General features: G+C 32.9%; 1 protein-coding gene across 1 annotated transcript; it reads right to left on the bottom strand.

The window, feature by feature from the left end:
* Positions 1 to 7,090: 7,090 nt before the first annotated feature.
* LOC132191878 (G2/mitotic-specific cyclin S13-7) lies at positions 7,091 to 10,044 on the bottom strand. The gene is made up of 8 exons (XM_059606997.2): positions 9,811 to 10,044; positions 9,087 to 9,289; positions 8,701 to 8,973; positions 8,488 to 8,613; positions 8,148 to 8,396; positions 7,819 to 7,977; positions 7,512 to 7,690; positions 7,091 to 7,330 (listed from the first exon to the last, which is right to left on the bottom strand). Exons 1-8 carry the CDS (start codon positions 9,845 to 9,847, stop codon positions 7,168 to 7,170), a joined length of 1,389 nt encoding a protein of 462 aa, XP_059462980.2. The 5' UTR covers positions 9,848 to 10,044; the 3' UTR covers positions 7,091 to 7,167.
* Between the last annotated feature and the right edge of the window lie 2,022 nt (positions 10,045 to 12,066).

Raw genomic sequence — 12,066 nt, 5'->3', positions numbered from 1 at the left:
TTTTTTTAATAAAAAGAAAATTGAAGGATAATTTTGTCTTTTTAAGAGTTTTAACGGCAAAAATTGACGGAGGGGGCAAATTGACTGCAATTGAAAGTTCATGGGTCAAAATTGAGAGGTTTTAAAGTTGTGGGGTATGCCTAATCACCTAGTAATTCAGGGAGTTTAAAGTTAAAGTGGAGTTATATATATATATATATATATATATATATATATATATATATATATATTTTGGATAAAAAACTATAAGTATGGTAGAATGGATTTGGACATGTACAATGAGTTGCCTAAATCGGTGATAATTTGGATATCACATTATAAGAGAATCCATATAACCCACTTTTTCATTCTGACTTACCATTGTATAGTGGTTCTCCCTCCACATCATGCAGACGAATTCCGGATGAAAAGGTGAGATAGAGCATTATTTCTGTCAGGTTACCTATTCGAGCATGTCGGTCCAACCGATCATAATCACCAACCAAAATATGAGCTGAAATCCTTTTTCCACCTGTTGGTCTTCTTCCGCTTTATTGAGGCACTAATGGTATGTTAGATTTGGGTTTTTAAAAATAACTTCAATCGATTGGGCCTCAGACTCTATGTTGTGAAAAGATCCATTTTTTCATTGTTCATTTTCTTAACTTTCACCATTTCTTTGGAAACTTGTCTAGATTTAAGTTTATAGGGATATTCTTATTGCATATGATTTTATCCATCAAAGAGCGCCATGGCCTTCATTGATTGCATTCGCTAGTAACTTTCACATTTTTGATCTCCTTCCAGTTTACTGATGAGGTGCTAGTAGTGGTCTGTCTGATTTGAGATTTTCAATTTAGTCTTTATTTGCTTTATGTTTTTAATTTTCTCTGTAATTTCTTTATATATATATGAGCTGAAATAAAGTAGCCCATACAACAAGCTTTTGACACATGTACACAAATAGTAGAGGTATACGTAGTTGCATATGATTTTTTTTTTTTTTTAAAGGAAAAAATTCATTTTATCCTGAAGTTTTAGGAGTTTTTCAATTTGAACCCCAAAGTTTAAAAAGAGGCAATGTACCTAGGGCTGTTAAGTGAGCGAAGCGTCTCGCGAGCAAGCTCGGGCTCGGCTCGCATAAGCTCGGCTCGAATATTAAATGAAGCACTTCATGAACACAAATCTTAGCTCGAATATTAAATGAAGCAAGCTCGACTCGACTCGGCTAGGCTCGTGAACAAGCTCGTATAAGCTCGTGTGTGTGTATATATATATATAAACTAAGTAATACATAATTAATTATAAATCTCATAATTATTAAAATCTTAAAATTGCATTTATATTTAAGCGTTAGAGAATGAAAAATTCTAAACCCTTCGTGATCAAAGAGAGAGAGAGAGAGAGCAATCATTAAAAAGACATCGATTAAATTAGAGCAGACCCAAATGAAAGGAAGAAGAATCAAGTATAAACTATTGAGGGAGATTGCAAAAGGCATAAACTATTGAAGAATCATAGAGACCCAAACACAATCACTACCTGTTTGATGAGCGAGAGTGAGAGAGTGGAAAATGAGAGTTCAGGTGGAAGATACGCTGTAACTGGTGAGGGGGATTGAGAGAGAGACGTTGAAAAAATAGTTTTTTGTAGGGTGCGTTGTCCCGATACAGTCTGAATGTAACCTATTAACTTGTCCCACATTGTTAAGAAAAGATTAATCTCCAAGTTTGCTTATCTATAAAATGATGCATATCCTCTATCTTTGAAACCAAATGCCTTGCTGTATTGACTCAGGCTCCATACTCGACTAGCCAGATTAAGCAAATACTCATATGCAAACTAATTTCTTAAGCCGTTTAAGAGTACTTGAAGTTAATTTTTTTTAAAAAAATAAAAACATTAAATATAAGAGCCAGCTCGCGAGTTGGCTCGGCTCGACTTATTATTAGTTCGAGCTCGATTTTTTTGACTCGCCCTTGAGCTCGACTCGAGCTCGAGCTCGAGTAAAATTTAAACGAGCCAAGCCTGAACAAGGGAAGCTGGCTCAAGCTCGGCTCGTTTACACCCCTAAATGTACCCCCAATGTTTCAAAAATTTTCAATTTAAACATTCTGTTAGTAATTTCCGTTAAATTGGACGGAAATCTCTAAAATTACATAATTACCCTCAAGCTTTTTTTAAAAAAATTTCTGTCCAATTTAACGAAAATTGTAACGGAAGGTTTAAATTGAAAATTTTTGAAACATTTGGGGGGTACATTGCCACTTTTTAAACTTTGGGATTCAAATTAAAAAACCCCTGAAACTTCAGGGGAGTAAAGTGGATTTTCCCTTTTTTTTAAATATGTTGACTTTTTATTGAATTATTAAAGAGACACCGTAACAAATAGGTTACTCTTATGCATCATACAAAATCTCAAATATCTTTTGTAATTAACGGTGAGAAATGTTAGGTGCTCTCTTGGTATTTTTTTAGTATTTTTATAATTTTAGGTGAATATTATTTTATAAAAAATAAGTGAAAAATAAGGGCCAATTTTTTTTTTTTTTACTTTTCTAAAAAATAAGGGAAAAATCCACTTTACCCTCCTGAAGTTTTAGGGGTTTTTCAATTTGAAACCCAAAGTTTAAAAATTAGCAATGTACCCCCATAATGTTTCAAAAATTTTCAATTTAAACCTTTCGTTACTAATTTCCGTCAAATTGGACGAAAATCCATAAAATTACGTAATTACCCTTAGGCTTTTTAAAAAAAATTTCCATCCAACTTAACAGAAATTAGTAACGGAAGGTTTAAATTGAAAATTTTTGAAACATTAGGGGGTTATATTGCCAATTTTTAAACTTTGATGTTCAAATTGAAAAATTCCTGAAACTTCAGGGGGTAAAGTGGATTTTCCCAAAAAAATAATATATAATTAGGATTAAGAAGACATCAAAGGAAATCTACTTTACCCCCTGAAGTTTTAGGGGTTTTTCAATTTGAAACCCAAAGTTTAAAAATTAGCAATGTACCCCCATAATGTTTCAAAAATTTTCAATTTAAACCTTTCGTTACTAATTTCCGTCAAATTGGACGAAAATCCATAAAATTACGTAATTACCCTTAGGCTTTTTAAAAAAAATTTCCATCCAACTTAACAGAAATTAGTAACGGAAGGTTTAAATTGAAAATTTTTGAAACATTAGGGGGTTACATTGCCAATTTTTAAACTTTGATGTTCAAATTGAAAAATTCCTGAAACTTCAGGGGGTAAAGTGGATTTTCCCAAAAAAATAATATATAATTAGGATTAAGAAGACATCAAAGGAAATCCACTTTACCCCCTGAAGTTTTAAGGGTTTTTCAATTTGAACTCCAAAGTTTAAAAATTAGCAATGTACCCCCCTAATGTTTCAAAAATTTTCAATTTAAACCTTCCGTTACTAATTTCCGTCAAATTGGACGAAAATCCATAAAATTACGTAATTACCCTTAGGCTTTTTTTAAAAAAATTTCGTCCAATTTAATGGAAATCAGTAACGGAAGGTTTAAATTGAAAATTGGGGAAAGTTCACATAACTCCCTCAAACTACCACTCAATTGACAATGTTCCCCCCAAACTTTCAATTGTGACAATGTCCCCCCCAAACTACCAAAAATTGTCAATGTTCCCCCCAATGACGAAATTACCCTTAGTAAAATTAAAAAAAAAAAATTAAAACTAAAACTTCTAGTAAAAACCTAAAACTAACAAAAATTTTTTTTTTTTTAAAATCAATTTTATAAAAAAAAAAAATTTTAAAAAAAAATTCGATTTTTTTATTTTTATAAAAACTGAAAATTTTAGTTTCTTAGTTTTTTAGTTTTTTTTTTTTTTTTTTTTTTTTTTTTTTTTGTTTTATAATTTTATTTAAATAAAAATTTACGTTTAAAATAAAATAAAAAATTTCGTCTAATAAAATGAAATTTTTTGTTTTTTAAAACTAAATAAAAAAAAAATAGTTTTTTTTTTTTTAAATAAAATTGCCGTTTAAAAAAATTTTTAAAATTTTTGTTTAAAAAAATTGTTTTTTTTTTAAAATATTATTTTTAAATTAAAATTTTTCGTTTTTTAAAAAAATCAATTTTTTTTTGAATTTGTAGGAGTATTTTTGTCTTATTGAGAAATCTATAGGGGCATTTTTGTCTTATTGCTAGTATTGGGGGGGACATTTACAATGTTTTGGTAGTTTGGAGGGAACATTGTCACAATTGAAAGTTTGGGGGGGGGACATTGTCAATTGGGTGGTAGTTTGAGGGGGGTATGTAGATTTTACCCTTGAAAATTTTTGAAACATTAGGGGGTATATTGCCAATTTTTAAACTTTGGGGTTCAAATTGAAAAATTCTTGAAACTTCAGGGGGATAAAGTAGATTTTCCCCAAAAAATAATATATAATTAGGATTAAGAAGACATCAAGAGAACACAAAAAAAGAACGACCTAGAATTCCCAACAACAATAGCCAGGTTTTATGCTAAATTCTCAACAACACCAATATATGAATTTTTTGAAAATTGAATTTAATACTTATTTTAGTTAACCCAAGTACCTAACTCTCTAATGAGCAAGATGAAGATAGTGTTAATGAAGCTCGCTCCAGCTGTCCATGATCTTTCCTTAAACAATAATCCAATGAACAAAGATGAAGACAACTTCTTAATAAAAATAAATAAATAAAAAATTTTAAAAAAAGATGAAGACAACTCATGAAATCGTGATACACTTGCCTTGAGCATAGTATCTAATAATCAATATTCTCGCATATTTTCAATATTTGCAGCACGAATCTCATGTAAATACTCAAACATATAGAAGAAAACTTTATTTTGTGTATGTAGAGAGACTATTACTCTCAACCCTAATTTTCACATCATGACTTAATGAAGTCTAATGGGCCAACTTCACTTATATATAGGGTGAGAGTAAAGGACTTTCTCATGTATCTACAAAATTTGGCTCATCCCATTATAGGCATAAAACTAAACAAATAACTATGTTAGTCCACACAATAGAAATAAATACAATAGTATCTTGAGAGAGCAGTTGTGTGAATAGTTGTTCTTTTCTCACTGATTTTCTCCTTAGCTATAGGAGCAAATAATGCTATACATCATTTCCTGTTTACCCTTATTTCTCAAAGCTTATGTAATGTGGTATTCAGTAACATTAGATGCATGGAAAATATGAGAAAGTCCACATATCCCTCTCAAACTACTATTCAATTGATAATGTCTCATAAACCTTTTTTTTTTTTTTTTTTTTTTTTGAAAACTTCACTTTGACCCCCTGAACTTTCACCCGATTTTACAAACCCCCCATGAACTTCCAAATCTCTAATTTTGGACCCCTAAACTTTCAATTACTCTTAATTAGAACCCTTCCGTTAATTTTAGCCGTTAAAAATACAAAAAAAAAGACCAAAATGTCCTTGATTTTCATTTTTTTTAAAATAAAAAACGTTTTGGAAGTTGGAATTTTATACAAAAGTCAGGGGTATAAACGTCATGTAACATTTAAAATGTGACGAAAGAGTCCACATTGAGAGTAATTGAAAGTTTAAGGGTCCAAAATGAGAGATTTGGAAGTTCAGGGAGGGTTTGTAAAATCGAGTGGAAATTCAGGGGGTCAAAGTGGAAAATATGAGAAAGTCCACATATCTCTCTCAAACTACCATTCAATTGATAATGTCCTCTAAACCTTTTTTTTTTTTTTTTTTTTTGGGAAACTTCACTTTGACCCCCTGAACTTTCACCCGATTTTACAAACCCCCCATGAACTTTCAAATCTCTCATTTTAGATCCCTGAACTTTCAATTATTCTTAATTAGAACCCTTCCGTTAATTTTAGCTGTTAAAAATACAAAAAAAAAAAAAAAATGTCATTGATTTTCATTTTTTTAAAAATAAAAAAAACGTTTTGGAAGTTAAAATTTTATACAAAGTCAGGGGTATAAACGTCATGTAACGTTTAAAATTTGACGGAATAGTCTACATTGAGAGTAATTGAAAGTTTAAGGGTCCAAAACGAAAGATTTGGAAGTTCAGGGAGGGTTTGTAAAATCGAATGGAAGTTCAGGGGGCAAAAGTAAAATTTCTCCCCCCCTTTTTTTTTTTTTTTTGTCACTTACTTCTCATTCTGTTAATAATTATTGTTTGATAGGCTTATTTCTTAATTGCTATATTTTTATTTATGTAGATGAACTTTGTTGGACTGTAATATTATTTTTTGACTAGATAGGCGCTAAAAAGTTAAATTATCTTTAGGAAAAACATCACTTAACCCCCCTGAATTGTCATCACTTTTACAACGTCATCCCTAAAGTTTAATTTCTTTCAATTTAGTGTATTCATCTTTCACTTGTTTGCAATCTGACCCTCCATTAACTTTTCCCAAAATACCCCCATTTGTTTTAGGAAAAAAAAAAAAAAAACTGAAAAGATTAAGGGGATGCAAAAATACCCATGCCTCAATCTTTGCAAAAAATTTAACATATTTTTTCTAGAAAAAAAGATAGGGTATTTTGAAAATTTTGTTGGAATTTAACAGAAAATCCTAATGGATGGTCCTGATTAAGAGGTTTTAAATTTTACAAAAGTGGGTAACAATTCAGAGAGAATAAGTGAAGTCAGAGAGAGTAAGTGAAGTTTCTCCATATGTTTTAAATATGGTTATGGATAATTGGATATCGTTTATTAAATTGATTGTCATGTGTATAATTTATATAATTTATGTTTAGAATATACGAAATTGCATAATTCATACCAAGTATGTGGGTCAACATAACCCATTCAAACAGGTTGATATAATTTCATACTGTTTATTTAAATAGGTTGTGTTCAGTTAATCTAATATGATTTGTTTATTAAACGGGTTATGAGGATCGTGTCATGTCACTAATTTTTATTTATTTTTTAATTATGTTGATTTGACCATTTTAAAGCTGATTTTTTTATTAAATAGTTCGCCTGCTATATTTCTTCTTAGGTTTTAATTTTTTTAATTTATTTTTTGCAAATTCAATCTACTTCAAAACGAGAATGAATTTTTCTTTAGTACCAAAGTATCACATTACTGAGGATCCCACCTTTGAAAAGAATACTACTAATATTCAAATTGATTCCAAGGTGTCTCTCTCTCTCAGTCTCACATAAAAGCAATGTGATTAAACTGTGGTCTTCAAGGCAACCGAAGGCAAGAAGAGAGCTTTGGCCGGAGGAAACAGCGCCACCGCTTTTCTCTCAGGGTTTGAGTACTTTCTGTACACAGATTGAAGCTTACTTTTGGCAGCCATTGAGTGGAAGCTCACCAGCAGTTTAGCACAATCCCTGCTCGTTCCAAAAACATGGGAAAATTTTAGAAAATGGAAAACTATAAATGCTAATATAATTCCCACAAACGATTTCCCGCAATTTCATTGCATCAGCTTGAAAAATGCGTAGTGGTATTTTTCAAGCCGTTGGATGCAAAGTATATATATGCAAAAGGAAAAGGAAAAAAATTATTTACATTAGTTGAGGTTCAGAGAAGCCACTATGAAGCTTGAGGGTCTCGTTCCAAGCGGGTGACTTCTTTAGAGTGCAACGAGCAGCATAGACTGCTGAGGCAGCAATCATTGATGGGCAGTATATTATGGTGGCATAGTGCATCACACCCAACTCAGCAAGAAAATACACCATGCTTTCCAGCTACACAGATTGATACCATAAACACATTTTTAGCAATACATATAAAGACTCAAAATAACCTTTCCAAGCTTCCACACAAAATTCAGAAAAAAAAAAAATAATAATAATAATAATAATAATTTACTCACTTCTTGATCTGGAATAGATGCCTTGATGAAACGAGCAAGGAAAACGTATGGTGTAGGCACAGTCAAGGTCCATTCCAGCTTGCCCAGTATAATTTTCTCCATGACCAGAATCTGTTCATGAGTGTAAGCTCTGTCTGAAAGGTGTACGAAGTCATTGACCTGTTGGCACAACAAAGTTCAGTTCAACTTTACGTGTTTAAGAGGAAATTTGAGCTTACGGGGAAATGTTAGAATATAAATTAAATAATTAATATCATTTCCTACGAGGTAAACTTTTGAGATAAGTGATGATTTACTAGGGAATGGAAACTAGGGCCGGGCATATATACCTCAGGGGGCCAGATTTCTTCATACTTGGAGGCCAAGAGCATTGCACTTATGCCCACCAACTGCAATTCCCTCCTTGGCACTGTCTTGACTGCAAGGAAGCGGTCTATGACATTGATGGCCAGATAAAGAGTTTCTAACGAAAGTTCAAACTTCCTATGGACATCCACCAGCCAATCCACCAGAATTGCTCTCATACTTTCGTTGATCTCAGGCTGCGATTCCATATAGTCATGAGGGCGACTCTCATGCTGCAGCACACAAATAATTTTAGAGGCTAAACTAAACAGACACATACACAAACACAGAGATAAACTGCTGAAGAGGAATTATTAGCAATACCTCAATTAGTTTATAGAATTTGTAAATGTCCTCAACGTATTCCACAGCTGCCAATTCATTACCGGCGTCTTCAGCATCAATATCCACAATCTGCTCCTTTGGTTTCTTCGTCAGACCACAAGCAGCCTGCAAAAATAGCACATTTTATAACAAGAACACCTAAAAAAAGCACCCAAATTTCAAGAACAATCGAAATCAACAAAGAAATGTCACCTTGCTACGAGCAGTGAGGACCGAAGTAAAAGCGGGTGCTTTCTTCCTTGACGATCCTTCTCCATCCTTTTTCTTGTTGACAGGATTCTCTTGCTTAGTCTTAGCATCGGCCTCCGCGATATCCGGGCTTATATTGATCACTTCCTCGGGCTTTGGCTTAACATTAACTTTCTTCTGAGGTGGCGGCTTTGGTGCCCCGGCTCTTTTTCCGGCACCGGCAGCAACTCCATCAAGAAGAAGAGGGGCTCCATCCACATTAACACAAACTTGTTTCTGCATTTCGGACAGACCCATTATCCAAAATCAGATATTCTTTCAAATTTCGATGTCATAATTTCCAATCAAGAAAAGATTGAAGAAATCGGACAAGATGAATGAAACCAAACCTTGTTGTTTTCTGCAGCTGCTGCGGCTTGAGCATTTGCGAGTAGTTGAGCGCAGAAACTCCTTGTGATTGGACGATTAGGCTTGCCCTCGATCCCCCGGACGGTGACCAGATTCCCAATATCCCCGAGTGCTCTGCGGTTTCTTGCTTCTGCCGCACCATTCTTCTTCTGCTGATTACCTCCTCCACCAACTACTGCCTCACCTAATCAAATTCACAGGAATTTAAATCATAAAGAGTATAACGTTATCCTTGGTGCAGCATATTTCCGACAGAAAGAAATACATTAACAGAAGAAAAAGAAAAAAACGCATCAGTCTGTTTGATTCTGAGAAGATGTAAGAAAATAAAATTTACTTTCCATTATCTGAAAACCCAAAACGTCAATCAGTCTATAAAACAAATATTTGGTGCGTTTCCTTCCAGTTTTTTCGTCAGCCCAACAGAAAACAGAAAGAACAGAGAATATCAACAAACGAAAGCAGAAAGATAATGAAAAAAAGAATACTCAAAGAAGAAAACCTGCGAATAATCAATACTATCCAATAATCGTTCCGATTAAACAATCTTTTATATAAAAATAAAAATAAAAAACCGAGATTTCGAAAAAGATCACCACACCCATTGTGGATTTTGCACAGAAAACTGAATCTCATACTAACAGAGAAAAAGCATACTCATCATTGAGAAAGCCCTCAAGAGAGAGAGAGAGAGCAAAAGAATACCTCTGGGTTGTCGTGGAACAATGGGTCTTGAAGCCATTTCTAATGCTTGAATATGTCCAAGAACTACAAAGATAAACGATTAATCCCTTCTGGATTTCTTAGCCGCCCCCTTCTAATCTTCCTCTCCTCTCTCGCTCTCTCTCTGTCTCTCTCGCACACATGTACAGAATAGGAAGATCGAGGAGAGACTGAACCGGTGGCTTTTTGAAGTGGAGGAGCCAACGGTCGAATTTTTTTGACCGTAGGATCTGCGATTACTCCAACGGCAGAAGATGAGTCTGGAGAATTTCTAGCCGTTGGGGTTGAAATAAAGTTAATAATGTAAAGTCGTGCGCGGATTCAAGATCGTGGCCCTAAATGTTATTGAAACTCTGTGCATTTGGCGTCCATTGGCGACACGTGGAATAAGTTTGACCACTGCTCTAACCTTTTAGGTCATAAAGGCAGGTTTTCTTGTATTTTTTATGTGACAGCCGGTAATGGAAGGTGTTAGTGCGCTGGCATTTCCCAGTATTTGTTTTTACCATTAATGGAACGTAGATAATCAATTTGTATGGCGTTTGTTAAATATTTTCTATTTTATTTTCAACTTTTTCAATACAAATTATAACATATATTTTTTTTTATTTCATTATCTATTTCTTTTAAATATTATTTTTCAATATATTTTTTATTCATGTTTTAAGCATTCACAATGGGCTTCTTAAATATCACTTTCAGTCAAATTTGGGTTTTTTTTTTTTTTTTTTTAACAGAATGAGGGAAAAAGGGTTACCGGGTCGTCAAATTTGGATTAATTTACGATAAAAACATACTCCATCAAACTTCCTACTCCCCTCCCTATTTTTAGTTTGGTCAGAAACCCCCCACATTTGAAGAGCCAAACTCCACTCCATACTCATTTTTTTGAAGTTATTTCCTCTCCCTCTCTCTCCACTTTAATGCAAGTATGCAACATACTTCTTTCTTCAAACTCTAAATCTTGCTACAACACACTCTAAAACTAATAAAAAACTAGGAGAAAATTCACGTAACCCCCTCAAATTATCACCTAATTGACAATTACTCTCTAAACTTTCAATTATGACAATATTACTCCCAAATTACCAAACATTGTCAATGTCCCCCCAATGCTAGTAAAAAGATAAATATGTCCATAAATTTTTCTCAATAAGGCAAAAATACCTCTATAAACTTGAAAAAAATAATAATAATTTTTTTTAAACAACAATTTTAAGTTAAAAAAAAAAACGAAAAACGATTTTTTTTTTTTTTGAAACAAAATTTTTTTATTTTTTTAAATGAAATTTTTATTACAAAAAATTTAAAAAAAATTTTGATTTAAATTAAAAAAATTTTTTAAAAAAAAATGATTTTTTTTTTAAAAAAAAAATTTGGCCACCCGTTGGATTATTTATTTTTTAAAAATGTTTTAGGTTTTTTTTATAGAAATTTTAGTCTTTTTTGTTTTTAATTTACTAAGGGTAGTTTCATCATTGAGGATATATTATCAATTGAGTGGTAGTTTAAGATGGGTATATGAACTTTACCCTAAAAATTAATATTTAATTAAAGTAGAAAAACATATAAAGAGTTTGCTATTTAGTTCCTTTCAAAAGTAGTTCTTCAGTCCTCAAGGGATAGCTCAATCGACTATAAATCATGCTTCATGAAGCAGATGTTACTAGTTCGAATATCTTCTCCCCCTTCCCTTGTGTGGACATGTCAAAAAAAAAAAAGAAAAAAAAATAATTCTTCAAATTTGAAAATGGAAACGTTTCTCTTCAAATTTAACTTTTATTTGAATAGCAATGCAACCACCACCGCTCAAGTTCTCAACCAACGTTAAAAATTATTGCAAGCAAATTGATGATCGACTACATGAAGCATTGTTAAGTGCCACAGAGAGCAAGATCTAAAACACACTCAAAAAATCCTAATTTCCCCTTGAGGAATTCCCCGTAACGGAGAAAAGAGCCAACCCTATGCAACCCCAACATCTGCTTAAACCCTATAATCCTTCTTCAACTCGTCAGCACAATTCATGGAGGAAGGCTTATTTAAGGGTCTGGGTTGAACCCTATATGCCCCCATTTGACCTTTTCTAGCCACCCGAATCCTAGAGAGAGAAAAGGAAGAAAAAATGAGAGGTTTGTTGGAGGATTCTTAAGCTTTTAGTTTCAAGAAAGTTAACCTTTCTAGTAGAATATTTGACAGACGCAGGCCGGTCCAAAGGCTAGGCGACTTAGGTAGGTT

The sequence above is a fragment of the Corylus avellana genome, chromosome 10 (assembly GCF_965113065.1).
Source record: "Corylus avellana chromosome 10, dhCorAvel1.hap1.2, whole genome shotgun sequence".
NCBI classification, from domain to species: domain Eukaryota; kingdom Viridiplantae; phylum Streptophyta; class Magnoliopsida; order Fagales; family Betulaceae; genus Corylus; species Corylus avellana.
The sequence above is the reverse complement of the archived record's forward strand: the minus strand, read 5'-3'. Positions and strand labels throughout refer to the sequence as shown.